Here is a 15,779-nt window from a genome sequence, read left to right on the forward strand (position 1 = left end):
ATGAAAATAGTTTGAACCGGGTATGGTGGTGCACACCTTTAATCCCAGCACTTGGGAGGCAGAGGTAGGAGGATCGCCATGAGTTCAAGGCCACCCTGAGACTACAGAGTGAATTCCAGGTCAGCCTGGGCTAGAGCGAAACCCTACCTTGAAACACACACACACACACACACACACACACACACACACACACACACACAGTTTGGCCTTGTGGGCCCCTCCAGCCCCTTTACAAGACACTAGGAGACCTCCAGGGTCTCTGAACCATAGTTGGCTGGTGTGAGGGCTGCGTCCTAAGTCACTCTTAAGTGCTTGCCCACATCAATTTGATAGTTCTTCACACAGTTGAACATAAGTACTAGTAGGGTTTCCATCTTAGCTATAGGGAAATGAAGCTATCAGTTCAGAGCAGAGCCACTTGTCCAAGGCCACAGGCCTGCGGAAGTGGCAGCGGAAGTTGCCTGCAGGTCGTCATTGCTTAGAATCCTGTCCACTTGCATACAGACACTCGGCCGCTACCAGAGCTCCTGCTCCCCAGAGCGGCCCGGAGGAGCATTGTGAGAGGTGCACCACCTGATGACACCTCAGTTTTCTCTGGAAAGTAGAGCTTGCACTTAGTGGGGTTTTTGTGTCATTTACCATTCTAGACTCATCACTTTTGTCATCTTAAAAGCAGCTTATTATTAAGCAGCCCTAACTAAATAACAATTATATAAATAATACACATATAAAACAGTTCCATAATAATAAATGATAAATATTTGATAACCAAAAGCAATTCTAGTAATTGCTTGTAGTAGAAACATATTAGGGGTACAAAATGTTTCAAAAGTCATACCTTTTAAGTTTTAGGGAGAGTAAGTTTCCTACTGAGTCATGTGTCTCCTAGCAGTAATATGTTTTTCTATTGCATTAGCTTTGAGGAGACTATTGAGTATTTTAGGGGTTGCTGGAAGAATATGATATAGGAGTATGTTATATGAATTTGCTGTGAAAAGAAGTAAAGGAATTTCAGGAATGTCTTAAATTCTCTCTTACCTTCCTGAAAAATGAATGTGTTCTATATCGCTCCCATGGTCAAATCCTCACACCTGGTCTGGTACAGGCATAGTCTCCCAAAAATGTAAATGTGTTTGCCAGCGCACCGCTGGAGAGTGGATCCATCAGGTGAGTGGGTGTCTTCTGTGAGAGCCAAATGCTGCTGTGGTCATGTGTTCACCTTACATGCATGCGTGCTTCTGCCGGGAGCTCCACCATGCTGACTTCCATTTTGCAGGATTGTCTGAGAGCATGAACTTTTCCAAAGTGTGTCACCTTCTGTACCTTAAGAGAAAGAAAATATAATTTCAGGTGTCAGGTGTATATAATATTCCAGGTAAAATTTGAGTCCTGGAAACCCCTGATTGTGACCCTGCAATTATTGTTTTGTCAATGCTGTTGTGACATTTCATAGTTGTCTCTGTTTGAATCAGTTTTTCAATAAACAGTAGGCTTTATTTTGTCCATTCAGAATACAAAGATATTAGCCATGAAAAATAGAGATACCTTATTAAATAGCTTGATGTACAAATATGATCATTGTAGAAAAGTTTTAATAAATGGTAAGAAAAAAGGTATTCAGAAAACATGGGTAGGGTAAAAGTCCTAAAAGATATTCTTAATATTCCTCTGCTTATTTATTCATACTTTTTTGTTTCTATCCTTTTCAGGAGTCTTCTGAAGTCTGTTGAAGAAGAATTACATCAGCGGTAATTTTAGTTAATCCTTTTTCCACATTTTATGTACATATTTGCAAGTGGGGATGGGCATGGCCACACCAGGGTCTCTTGCTGCTGCAGATGAATTCAGATGCCCATGCTACTTTGTGCATCGGATTTTACGTGCGCATTGGGGAACTGGTACCTTTTTTTTAAATTTTAATTCCCTGAGGTATGATCTCACTCTAGCCCAGGCTGACCTGGAATTCACTCTGTAGTCTCAGGGTGGCCTCAAACTCACAGCCATCCTCTTACCTCTGCCTCCTGAGTGCTGGGATTAAAGGTGTGCGCCACCACAACTGGCTGCACTGGGGAATTGAACCCAGGTCACCAGAGTTTGGTAGCAACTGCCTTTAACTGCTGAGCCATTTCCCCAGCCCTTTAGTACTTTATGTCATACATACGTTAAATCATTTTGCCCCATCTCTGTCATGTAGGATTGCTCTGTTTTCATTTGCAATTTATCCTATAAAGATGTAAAGAGGAAAAAAAAATCTGTACTGCGTAGGCTCTCCTCCATTTTCTATGATTTTTTTTTTTTTTTTTTGGTTTGTTTTAGCTGTTTTGGTCAAGTCCACGTAGTAACAGTGGCATTGTCTTTTCAGAGGACATGTGGCACACTTGGAAGATGATGAAGGGGATGAAGATGAGTCTAAACAGTAAGCTCTGTTTCTCGTTTTGGCAAAAAGAAAAGATGACATTTGACCTGATAAGGATAATTTTGATATGCGTAACACACTGTAGTGGGTTATAAAAATTTTTTTATTCAATTATACTCCTCAGTTTGGACTGCAATAACAGAAATGCCTTAGACTGGGTGGGTTAAACAAGAAAAGAGAAAACAGAACAAAAAATGAGTAAATTCTCACAGTTCTAGAGGCTGAGACATTCAGGATCTGGGTGCCAGCCATTGTGCCTTCTTGGTCTTCTCCTGGCTTTTTCCCTCCTAAGCTTCTTGAGTTAGGGGCGCCTGCGTTCCACACTGGCCCCCAACTCGCTGTGTAGCCAAGGGTAGCCTTGAACCTCTGATGCTCCTGCTTCCACCTCTGGAGCCCTGGCGTTCAGACTTGTGCCTGGCTCTGTTGTCACATGGCCTTTCCCAGTGCGTGTTCTTACCGGTGCATCATGCCTCTCCGTCCCTGTTTACCGTGAGACCATCAACCCTGTGGCCTCATTTAACATTCATTGCCTCTTAAAAGTTCTGTCTACTAATTCAGTGAGGGTTACTTTTTCAGCATACGAAGTTGGGGGAGATATAGTTCAGCCCACAACGCCAGTTGAAAGCAAAGGCTTTGTAGGGAGGGAGCTAATTAACAAAGATCCTTCTTATTTGTAGTTCAGTCAGACTACTGTACAAGTTCCTTCTGTCATTACTGTGCCAAATTCCTGGCAGAAACTATGTCAGAAACATTTTACTATGGCTCTCAGTTTCAGCTGAAGCAGCCCGGCCCATGGCAGTGGGAGCTTATGGCTGTGGATTCTCACGGTGCGCCTGGAAGCAGGGCCAAGCTATAGCCTGCAGCCTGCCCCTGGCCCCTCCACCAGCTAGGCACCGTGTCCCAAAGGTTCCACAGCCTCCCAAAATAGTGCTCCAACTGGGAACCAACTGCTCAACACATGAGCCTGCAGGTGGATTGTCAATAACTGGTAACTGCCACAGTTACTACAGAGAAGCTTGTTAATGCTTCATTAAGTGTCATCTCATGTTTATTTCAAGCAGTAATAAGTACTCTGGAAATAAATGTGTATCTTAAAAAATATTGATTGATTGATTGATTGATGTATGTATTTCTTAGAGAGAAGCAAGTAGAAAGAGAAAGAATGTGTCCACCAGGGCTTCCAGCCACTGCAGATGAACTCCAGAGGCATGTGCCACCTTGTGCATCTGGCTTACGTGGATCCTGGGGAATTGAATCTGGGTCCTTTAGCTTTGCCAGCCAGCGCCTTAACCGCTAAGCCATCCCTCCAGCCCAAACGTGTATTTTTTTTCCATCTTTTTTTTTTAAATTAAAAATTTTTATTAACATTTTCCATGATTATAAAATATATCCCATGGTAATTCCCTCCCCCAAACGTGTATTTTCAAAGGGGACCACCTTTATGTATAGATACTTCTCCTGCTACTTTGGGAGGCTTGCGGGGAGGGGAACAAGAGTTAACTTTTGTTTGTTTATTCTGGATAAAGAAAGAAAACACAACTTCAAGGTATTCTGCAGCACCAGGCTGGGAATTTGGGCAACTCTGAGGACTTGGGTGTCCTCTGGAGAGTCTTGTGCTCCAGCATGTTTTAGTTCTCTGTGCTCCTGAGGCGTAGCACCTCAGCATCATGAGGCTCTCCTGCCCACGCTGGCATTAGCACACGTGTAGCTTTCAGTGCGCGTCAGCAGAGACGCCCGTGTCTGACTGTACAGAAGTTCGGCGCCGAGCCCGAGGGGCTGCATTCGGCTAGGCCACATTCCTGACCGAGCTGCTTCTCAACGTTGCATGTGCCAGCAATTGACATTAACTAGAATTGTTGTTATTTTTTTTTTCCTGGCTTTAATTACACCATAGCATGTGAAACCATATCCACCCATTGACTTCTGAATACCTTGTTCAACAAAATTTGAACATTTCACAACAAACTTCGAAAATGCTGTTATTTGCCTTTGCAGGTTTTTCTTCTCTGTCTTTGAAAAATAATAATGTTTTAGTAATGACTCATTTGTAAAATGGAGAGTTCTGATTCTCTACTTTCTTTGTTTGTAGTTCAACCATGAAAGCAAAAATCCCGCCACCTTTGCCACCAAAGGTAGACACTGACTTTCCGTTTGTGTTGTGCGAGCTTGCCGTCTGCTCGAGCTGCTGCCTTGTGCTGGCTCTGCCATATTTGTGTTTGCCCTCCACAGGAAACTGCAAAGTTGATAGTCTCTAGGAAAATAGTTTCATTTTGTCCTTTAAAAAAAATACTCAAGTTGTCACTTATTCTCACTTTAGGCAATGTGTTCTTGAAATTTATGTTGAAAAACTAAATTAATAGATCAGTGTCATTTCACATGGGCTAGAAAACTGAAATTTTTGTAAGATTTTTATTCTCAAAAAATCCACAATATGCTATTAATTGATTCCTGAGGATGGATAAAGTATAATAATAAACTATCACAGATAATTTTCATAAAATATTTGTAAATTAAAAACACAAGGGCCTGGAGTGGTGGTGCATACCTTGAATCCCAGTACTTAGGAGGCAGAGGTAGGAGGACCTCTGAGTTCAAGTCCAGCCTGGGCCTACAGAGTGATTTCCAGGTCAGGCTGGGCTAGAGTGAGACCCTACCTCCAAAAAAACAAAAAAAATACAAAATAAAAATTTGAAGCCATGTGTATTGGCACATGCCTTTAAGTCCCAGCACTCGGGAGGCAGAGGTAGGACGATCGCCAAGAGTTCGAGGCCACCCTGAGACTACATAGTGAATTCCAGGTCAGCCTGGGCTAGAGTGAAACTCTACCTCAAAAACACAGCACAAAAAAATATTTGAATGACAAAATTCTCTGACCAAACAGTCATCATAAAGTAATTCCATCTAATAAGTATTTCCAAAGGATAAAATGAGTTAATATAAGTAGTGATAAGATAGTTTATTTTATAGATTTACATACATAGCAAATTTTGGTTATAAAATGAATTTTAAGGTTCTGAGAGTGAGCAGTCTTGGCATCTAGTTCATTGTATATTCTGTTGTTATATTTTATTTTTATTTATTTATTTGACAGAGAGAAAGGGGGGGAGAGAGAGACAGAGAGAATGGGTGTGCCAGGGCCTTCAGTCACTGCAAACGACCTGCAGATGCATGTGCCATCTTGTGCATCTGGCTAATGTGGATCCTGGGGAATTGAACCTGGGCCCTTTAGCTTTGCAGACTAACGCCTTAACCGCTAAGTCATCTCTCCAGCCCTATGTTGCTGTGTTACTACTGAAAGAAGCTTGATTTACACAAACACATGATGCTATCTATGCTTGTTCATTTTTGTTGTTGTTGTTTGTTTGGGTTTGGGTTTTCGAGGGAGGGTCTCATTCTAACCTAGGCTGACCTGGAATTAGTCTCAGGCTGGCCTTGAAATCACACCAATATTACTACTGCTGCCTCCCAAGTGCTGGGATTAAAGGCGTACGCCACCATTCCTGGCTTCATTTTATTTATTTATTTATTTTTGGCAGGAGAACTGAGTTTAAGGAAATAAGTGCTGTGTCCTGATAAATGTATAAATTCTCTAAACCTTCTGCTGAGTGGAGGTCTTTCCATGGTCTGCACAGTTCCTCAGGCCCCCCACTATGTGAACACTTTAGTTGGTGTTTCCGTCTGTCCCTTGTCCAAATGATGAAGCTATAACATAAGCTGTTGAAGGGACAGTTGAAATAACCTTGATAAGAATCTCAGCTTTGAGTAGCTTGATAAATTGTAGATACTTACAAAGACTAGCATGTGTTTATCTGTGAAGGCTTGTGAAGAACTAACAGAAAGTAACTAATATCTTTCCTTCCTTTTTCATAGCTGTACAACTTAGGGCCACACTGTAGTGATATCAGTATTAGTGAGAATGTAGGCTTACATGACTTACGTGGCTTATGTGGGTCCTGGGGCATCGAACCTGGGTCCTTTGGCTTTGCAGGCAAGAGCCTTAACCTCTAAGCCATGTCTCTAGCCTGGATACTTTTAAATGGCATAATAAGATAGCCTGAATCTTAAACCTTTTTGAAATTCATCTGGTAAACACAGTTTGAAAGTCTGATACGTAGGAATATTTGCCTCAAGGAAATAATTTTATGTTTAATCTATGTTATGCTTTTCTGTGTTATTTCAGCCGAAGTCCATCTTCATACCACAAGAAACGCATGCTGCTGAGGATGGTAACCAAGGAACGATCAAGAGATGTCCCTCGTCAGGGAGCCCAGCGAAACCATCCCATGTTCCACCTAGACCACCACCCCCCCGGTTACCCCCGCCAAAGCCTGTTGCTTTAGGTAATAGTGGAATCAGACCTATTCATTCTGTGTTGACAAGGGTGGAGCAAGATCTCTGTCAAAGGTTTAACTGACAAATCTTTGGGGGAGAGGGAAGGAGAAAAGGCCTTTGTTTCCCAGTGCTGTGTCTTCAGCGACACGACTCTTGTGACTCACTCAGACTGGGACACTTTGCCCCTGGTTTCTGATTTCATATTGGCCTTTCCACAGTGGCCTGTGCCATAGATATACAGAAAACTGTAGAAACTGGGAACCAGTCTTTCTCTGAAATGAGTAACGGCTGTAATGAAAATAAATGAATTCTTTGATATAACCTGAGTATAAGTTAACCTGATATTCCAGCAATAGAATTTTAAATAGAGAAACATACGGAAAACTTCTTTTAGGATCCTGACTGAAGATTCTGTCTAGGTGACCACAAAGAATGAAGCTCTCTGTGGTCACATTTTGCTTTGCTACTTGATAATTTTTTGAATCCCAATGACTATTTGGAGGCTGAAGCAGGAGCCTGCCATGAGTTGCTGGGCAGCCTGGGCCATACAGAATGAGACTTTGTCTCAAAAAAAATTTTTTTCTCATAAAACTTAGTCATTTCTTTTTTTTTTTTTAATATTTTTGTCCATTATTTATTTATTTATTTGAGAGTGACACACACAGAGTGAAAAACAGATAGAGGGAGAGAGAGAGAATGGGCGCGCCAGGGCTTCTGGCCACTGCAAGTGAACTCCAGATGCGTGCGCCCACTTGTGCATCTGGCTAACGTGGGACCTGGGGAATAGAGCCTCGAACCGGGGTCCTTAGGCTTCACAGGCAAGCACTTAACCACTAAGCCATCTCTCCAGCCCAAACTTAGTCATTTCTTGATCGGTTTGAACATATCTTATTTAAGGAAATGGAGTGGGCTCCTTCCAGCTAAATGGCGAACGAGACGGATCACTGTGTCAGCAGCAGAATGAGCGGAGAGGCACAGACCTTTCGAGGAAGGAGAAGAAGGAAGTACCAGTAAGTTAGTAGCCACACCAGTCTGTGTTGTGCTTACTAGTAGGGCAGCTGAAGCAGCCGTGTGTTGCGTAGTTACTGCATTGACATTTTAGTGTACTGATTATAACCCCTCGTCAGTTACTCAAAATTTAAAGGAACCTTTGCTGTGGGGAATCTGAATAACAGCTCTTCCTTAAATTATGTGGATTTGTTTGTTTGGTGCACGATAAGTCAGTCTTCTTTGAGTTAACATGTGGCATTGTGTTTGGTTGAACATGAGCTGTTTTCGCTCATCAGTGAGAATTGAGTCTCCGTCTCTGACAGGGCCAGGGATGTGGCTCGGATGGCTGTGCTTGCCTAGCATGCAAACAGCCTTGAGGTCGCTCTTCAGCGCCATAGGCAGAAAGCTCGCCAACAGCTTTAGAAATATAGAGTGTGTGTAAGAACTGAGAGGAAGAAACGCAGGCAACTAGTTTGGGAGGGGCAGTCACTAGGAATAAGTGGGCCACAGACTTATAGGAAACTTAGATGTTACCTCTATCTTCCCGTACAAAGAAATGTACTCATGTATTATATTAGAACATATATGTTTGAAATACAGTATTTGGATGCCGAACAGCAGCAAAAATATCATAATCATGCCTGTGTTCTTCTCCTAGAAGCCTATCAGTAATGGTCTTCCCCCAACACCTAAAGTGCATGTAAGTACGAATATCACAGACGCTGTTTTCAAACTTGAGTCTTACTTGCTTGTATACTTTTGGTTAGATTTTTCTTTTTTTGCCTGTTTAGTAGACCCTTATTATTGGAAAGAATCAGTAAGTTGCTAATTTAAATATTATTTGATTATAGCTGAAGAATATCTTTCCAAGGAAAATTATCATAAATTACATATTTTAAGGCTCCTTGATTCAAACATTTGTTAATGTCTTACAGCTACTTAAATATATTTAAAAGCCACATGGATATTCTAAAGTGTACAAAATATAGATGTGACTGGTTTGATCTAGTCTAGTCTGATTTCATTTTGTTTGTTTGTTTTAATATTTTTATCTTTTTACAAGCAGAGAGAGAGAAGGGGAGGGAAGGAGAGAGGGAGAAGGAAGTGGGTACAGGAGGGCCTCCTGCCACTGCAAATGAGCTCCAGATTCACGTGCCACTTTGTTCACCTGGCTTTACACGGATACTAGGACTTAAGCCCAGGCTTTTGTCTTTGCAAGCAAGTGCGTTTAATCACTGAGCAATCTCTCCAGCCCAGGTCTGAGAAAGGATCTCACACTGCACCTCAGGCCATCCTTGAACTTACTCTATAGAGGCTGGCCTCAAACAGCAGTCTGTTGGCCTCAGCCTCCTAAATCCTGGGATTATAGACATGAGCCACCACACCTCGGCTAGATATATTTTCTGTTACCAAAAACATGTAATTTGGGAAATAGAAAAAACATCTCTTGCCCAGGCCCTTGATTTTGTACTGAGTAAAACTGTGTCCCAAAGATTTTGTTATAAAATTCCATTCAGCTCTAGCCAGAAATTAAATGTCCTATATATATTAAAGTCTAGGATAGGGTACCTGTTTTTTTTGTTTGTTTGTTTTGAGGTAGGGTATCACTCTAGCCCAGGCTGACCGGGAACTCACTCTGTAGTCTCAGGCTGGCCTCGAACTCAAAGTGTTCCTCCTTGTTAACTCAGATGGTGCCATCTTCTCATTACTTGTTTTTGTACACGTTCTTTGTAGTGGGCTGGGGAGGTGGTTCAGTGGTGGAAAGCACGTGCTGCACTAGTCCTCAGACCCCCAGCGCCCACATAAGTTAGACGAGGCCGCACACTCCTGTAGTCCTACTGTGAGGTGAGAGGTGACATAAGTCAGGTGAGGTCGCACACGCCTGCACTCCTGTAGTCCTACTGTGAGATAAGAGGTAGAGACGGAAGGATCCCCACAAGCAGGTGGGCCGGCCAGCGGATTAAAAGCAGAGGTGAACAAAGACCCTGCCTCCAACCTCACGGAAGACAAGGACCAGCATCAGAGCTAGTCCCCTGACCTGAACTCTACATGCACGCCACAGCCTGCACACACCCCCACATACACAGGTGTTTTTTTTTTTATTTTATTATTTAAAAATTGAAAAGTTGTTTATACTTAGGATATACAACGTATTTTGATATATATGTATGTTATGGAATAGCTGCATCGGTCTGCTGAACATATAGATTACCAATATTCATCTTGTTAACTGGAGTCACCATGATATACATTTCCTAAACTTATTCCTTCTAATTGAAACTGTGTCTCTTTCTTTTTTGTATATTTGTTTTTGTTTTATAAGTTAGGGTCTCACTCTAGCCATGGCTGATCTGGAATTCACTATCTCAGGGTGGCCTTGAACTGAAAGCAATCTTCCTACCTCTGCCTCCCAAGTGCTGGGATTAAAGGCTGCGCCACCACGCCCAGCTGAAACTGTGTCCTTTGACCTGTACTCCAGTCCTCTCCTACCCCCAGCTTCTGGTGGCCTCTCTTTTATTCTGTATCTCTAGGAGGCCAGTGTTTTTAGACACGACACGTAAGTGAGGTCAGGCTTTATTTGTACATCTGACTGGCTATTTTTTTCAGGTCAATTTATTTTTTTAAGTATACATATATTTTTATTGACAACTTCTACACTTAGAGACAACAAACCATGGTAGTTCCTTTCCCTTCCCTCCCCCACTTTCCCCTTCATAACTCTGCTCTCCATCATATTCCCTCCCTCTCTCCATTAGTCTTTCTTTTAATTCAATTTTATTTAGCAGAGTGTTCTCCATGTTCATACATGTCATGACTGTCAGGACTCTCCCGGCCTCCATTTTAAGGCTGAGTGGTGTTGCAGCATGTATGCCCAGCACTTTGCCCAGTCACCTGTCTGTTAGTGGCACTTAGGTGAACTGTGTCTTGGCTATGGAGAGTGTTGCCCAGTGAGCTCGAGGGGGTGGGTAACTGTCAACACACTGGTTTTGTTTCCTTTGCAGACTTATCCATTGGTGGAATTGTTAATTTCCAGTGTATTTCTTTTTATTAAAATTACATTAAGTCTGGGGTAGGGAGACGGCTTATTATTAAAAGATACTTGATTGCAAAGCCTGCCAAGCCTGGGCTCAGTTTCCCAGCTGCCCACATAAAGCTGAACAACCATTTGTAGTAGCAAGAGACACTGGCATGTGTGCGCACACACATGCACGCACGCACAAATGAATAATTTGTGCTGGGATTAAAGGCATGGTAGCTCATGCCTTTAATCCCAGCACTTGGGAGGCAGAGGTAGGAGGACTGCAGTGAGTTCAAGGCCACCCTGACAATATAGTGAATTCAGGTAACCCTGGGCTAGAGTGAGACCCTACCTTGGAAAAAAAGAAAGACATTGAAGCCCACATAAGAATTTCAAATCCGCCATGCTTCTTTCACTTGATAATATGAAGACCAGTGGTTAATATTATTATTATCATGAAACAAAACAAGAATTTTTTTGTAAAGATTTTTTTCTTACCAAAAGTAGCGTGTTACACTTGACAGGGGACTCTTACAAGCAAATTATTGTAGAGAATTGGTTATTGGTACTGACTTATTTAAAATAACAGAAAAACATGACTGTATATTTTTTCTTTCTAGTAAAATTATTGTTGTACCTGGAAACTTTGTGCTTCCAAAAAGTTGCCTGTGATTGGGAAGAATAATACTCTATATAAAAAGGGGGGGGGTGCTGGAGAGGTGGCTTAGCAGTTAAGGCGCTTGCCTGCAAAGCCTAAGGACCCATGTTCAACTCTCCAGATCCCACATAAGCCAGACACACAAAGGTGAGGTAAGCACAACGTTGCACATGCCCACCAGTTTATGCAAGCATCTGGAGTTCGATTGTAGTGGCTGAGGCCCTGGCACACCAATTCTCTCCCTCTTTCTCTCTCTCAAATAAATAAATGAAATAAAAAGGGGTGCTAAAGGCTTGACTTAGAAGTTAAGGTGCTTGCATGCAAAGCATAAGGACACAGTACCCAAAAGTCAGATGCACAAAGTGGTATATGTATCTGCAGTGTGGCTGGAGGCCCTGGCACACCCATGCCCTCCCTTTCTGCCTCTTTCTCTCAAATACATTAATTAAAAAAAAATTTTTTTTGGAGCTGGAGAGATGGCTTAGTGGTTAAGTGCTTACCTGTGAAGCCTAAGGACCCTGGTTCGAGGCTTGATTCCCCAGGACCCACATTAGCCAGATGCACAAGGGGCGCACGCATCTGGAGTTTGCTTGCAATGGCTGGAGGCCCTCGCACACCCATTCTCTCTCTGTATTTCTGTCTGTCTCACTCACAAATAAATAAATAAAAATTAACATAAGGGCTGGAGAGATGGCTTAGCGGTTAAGCGCTTGCCTGTGAAGCCTAAGGACCCTGGTTCGAGGCTCGGTTCCCCAGGTCCCACGTTAGCCAGATGCACAAGGGGGCGTCTGGAGTTTGTTTGCAGAGGCTGGAAGCCCTGGCGCGCCCATTCTTTCTCTTCCTCTATCTGTCTTTCTTTCTGTGTCTGTCGCTCTCAAATAAATAAATAATTAATTAATTAACATAAAACAAATATTTGAAAAGGGGGATGAAATAAAACATTAGGTAAATGGCTGAGTTAAATACACTTGTATAAATTTGAAGATCATAATTTCAGTGTGTCCTCTGTGGTCTCCCATATTAAAACAAAATAATTGCATTTGACATGTTACATTAAGAGCCATTGCTTGTCGCTGTGTTATATGGGTTGTTCTCTATTTTTCAGATGGGTGCATGTTTTTCAAAGGTTTTCAATGGGTGCCCTTTGAAAATTCATTGTGCAACATCATGGATAAACCCAGACACAAGAGGTAGGACCACAAGGTTTTCACTCACTTTCTGATTTGGGGAAGGGGAGGCATGTGTGTGCACATGTGGTATACATGTGTGCACACACATGTGGAGACCAGGTACCAATGTCACCTATCTTCTTCAGTCACTTCCCATCTGACTTCTGTGGCGTCTCTTGGAGAACCTGGAGCTCACCAGTATAGCTAAACTAGCTGTCCAGTAAGCCCTGGGGAATCTATTGGTCTCCTCAGCCCCAGTGTTGGGGTTACAGGTGCACGACACCATGCTGAGCGTGTTACCGGGGTGTTAGAGATCCCAGCTCCAGGCCTCATGCTTGTACAGTGCTACTTGACTCACAGAGCCATCTCCCAACCCGTCTTCCTAATTGTTTTCAACTGGACCTACAGAAGCATTTGATGATTTCTTTAATTAGCATTAAGTTGCACATAGAATTAAGTGTCACAGTCATCACCATGTCAACCTGCTGCCCTCATCTATGCCACAGCGTCCCAGCTTCTGTGCCTTGTTCAGTGTATGCGTGTTTACAGGGCATCTACTAAAGGGGTTCATTCAGCTCCAGAAGACCCAGGGTCTAGAGGCCTCTTTAGAAGACCCGAACTTTTACACGAGTCATACTCAGAGTAGCGAGGACTGTGCCGAGTGAGGTCTCTGTCCCGGCTCTGCTCCTCTGCCTCAGTGTCTGTGTGTTTAGTCATACAGAAGACCTACAGACTGCGGTGAGAATCTTCTATGAACATGTGTGTAAACACGTGTGTCCTTACTAAAGTCCCTAAAAATCTAAGGTCAGTCTTTTTATTTCAAGCACGGAGAATCTGATACTCAAAAGAAATTCATTGTTTCATAGTTTACTGATGGTCAAGGACTTCAGCTTAAATCCATCCTGGCCACAAATCTCATGCCCTTAAGTTGGCCAGTACTAATCCTAAAGGCTGAACAGCTAAGGAATTCTCTTGGCATTCTAAATTGTCCTGAACACAAAACAGCTTAGGCCAGAGACAGCTAATTACCTGATAATCTTACAAATAGATTGGGAGCTGAGGCGATAACTTAGTCTGTAAAGTGCTGCCTTGCAAGCATGAGGACCTGAGGGTTCCATCCCCAGTACTGTGTAGAAAAACAGAATGGACAATGACCTGGTTTCTGTTATTTGCTAGGAGGTACTGAGTAGTCTGACCAGTTCTGATAGATAGTGTCAGGTCCTGTTCTGGGGCTGCATGATTGTTCTGTTCTTTTGGGACAAGGGGTGTGACCCAGGCTGCTCTCAAATCCCCATGTTGTCAAGGATGACCTTGACTCATGAACCTGTTGTCCCCACCTCCCCAGTGCTGGCACGCGGGCATTCACCACTACGCCCAGTTGTCCCCACCTCCCGAGTGCTGACACAGGGGCATTCACCACTACGCCCAGTTGATGCCATGCTGAGGATCTGACCGGGGCTGGCTGCTAGGCCAGCCCTTGGCTAGCAGGGCTGCTCCTGCCCATGTTGTTCCACTTCTCCTTGCCCAGCCATAGATCCTGCTTGTTTCTTTTGCTATTGTCTGTAATAGCCTGGAAAAAAAAAGTCATTTGTAGAAGTGTTTTGAGGGGCTGGAGAGATGACTCAGAGATCAAAGATGCTTGCAAAGCAACCCAGGATTGATTCCCCAGTGCCCACATAAAGGCAGATGCACAAAGTGGCACATGCATCAGGAGGCCCTGGTGCACCCATATTCACTCTCTGATTCCCTTTGCTGTCTTTCTCTCTAATACATACATATATATTTTTTAATTTAAATATATATATTTTAAATGTTTTGAATTTGTGCTAGCTCTTCTTGATTTATGCTATGTGTGTCAGCCGTTCTTGAGATCTTGGAAAACATAGTGGCAGGGTCTTAGTAGCGCCCTCTGCTGGATGAAGCATCTACAGGCCATGTTCTTCAAAACTTCCATCTATAAAATTGTCCTTAGTGCTGGAGGCTAGTATAACTCACTTCATGAGTGGAACATCTAATCTCTTCTTTGCATTAAAATTAAAAATAGGGCTGGAGAGATGTCTCAGAGGTTACGTGAGCTTCCTGTAGAAGCATGTGGGCTAGAGGGGAGTTAAAACTGCCTAAGTTAAAAAACAAAGAAAGCTGGACATGGCCACCTGCACCTACATGTAACCCCAGACCTGCAAAGGAGCAGAGACCAGAGTTAGTAAACAGAGACTCGGGCTCAAAGCAAGCCCAGGCAGAAGAGCAATGGAGGCATTCACCTGGGTTCCGCTCCAGCCTCTGCAGGCCGTGACCCTGACACAAGCAGTTATGCGGGACACCTCAAGGGTGTGTACACATGCATACACCACATACATCACTCACCCTGCACATACCATGCACATCAATCCCCCCCAAACACACACAAATAAAAAAAAATATTAGCTGGGGAAGTGGCTCAGTGGTTAAAGGCACTTGCTTGCAAAGCCTGATGGCCCAGGTTCAGTTCCCCAGTACTCACATAAAGCCAGATGGACAAAGTGGCACATAATTCTAGAGTTTGTTTGCAGTGGCAAGAGGCACTGGTGTGCCCATTCTCCCCACCCTTCTCCTTGCAAACAAATAAAAATATTGTTAAAATTAAATTAAAAATATGTATAGTATTTTTCATAGTTGACATCTACTTACTATATCTTAGACTATATAAATCCTTTAAAAGTAAATCTTCTTATTTCAGATCAATACTTGATATTTGGTGCTGAAGAAGGGATTTATACCCTTAATCTCAATGAGCTTCATGAAACATCAATGGAACAGGTATGGTACCAAGTTTTTTAGTAATGTCAGAAGTAAGTTGTAGTTGTACGGCTCATAAAGCCTTCACAGAGCATGTTCTGTGTGCGACAGACCCGTAGGCCCGGGCCTGATCCCTCGGAAGCCCCTGATGTCCAGGGAGAGAGACGTGTGCACTGAGGGTTACGCGCCATGCTGGAAGGGAGTGAATGCAAGATGAAGGTAGATCACTCCCATCTGCCCATAAGAGGATGTAAAAGGGGTGCTTGAGGCAGACCCTAAATAACCCTGAGTAGACGTCTTCCAAACGCATAAGAAGGATGACTGTGTTGGCATGGAGTTGTGAGATTACATGGCAAGTGTGGGAAGGATACACTTGGACAGAGTGACGAGTCTAGAACAGTCAGTGTGGAGCTTAGGTAA

General features: G+C 43.0%; 1 protein-coding gene across 4 annotated transcripts in view; it reads left to right on the forward strand.

The window, feature by feature from the left end:
* Positions 1-15,779, forward strand: part of Map4k3 (mitogen-activated protein kinase kinase kinase kinase 3) — a 164,566-nt gene that overhangs the window by 123,661 nt on the left and 25,126 nt on the right. For all 4 annotated transcript variants that reach the window (XM_004660110.2, XM_004660111.2, XM_045137376.1 and 1 more), the window contains 8 exons: positions 1,710-1,748; positions 2,363-2,416; positions 4,506-4,548; positions 6,597-6,756; positions 7,646-7,758; positions 8,397-8,438; positions 12,521-12,605; positions 15,301-15,380. In XM_004660110.2, coding sequence (XP_004660167.1) covers positions 1,710-1,748; positions 2,363-2,416; positions 4,506-4,548; positions 6,597-6,756; positions 7,646-7,758; positions 8,397-8,438; positions 12,521-12,605; positions 15,301-15,380 — 616 coding nt within the window. The remainder of the gene's footprint in view (positions 1-1,709; positions 1,749-2,362; positions 2,417-4,505; positions 4,549-6,596; positions 6,757-7,645; positions 7,759-8,396; positions 8,439-12,520; positions 12,606-15,300; positions 15,381-15,779) is intronic.

This window comes from Jaculus jaculus, chromosome 18 (genome assembly GCF_020740685.1).
Source record: "Jaculus jaculus isolate mJacJac1 chromosome 18, mJacJac1.mat.Y.cur, whole genome shotgun sequence".
Lineage (NCBI taxonomy): Eukaryota > Metazoa > Chordata > Mammalia > Rodentia > Dipodidae > Jaculus > Jaculus jaculus.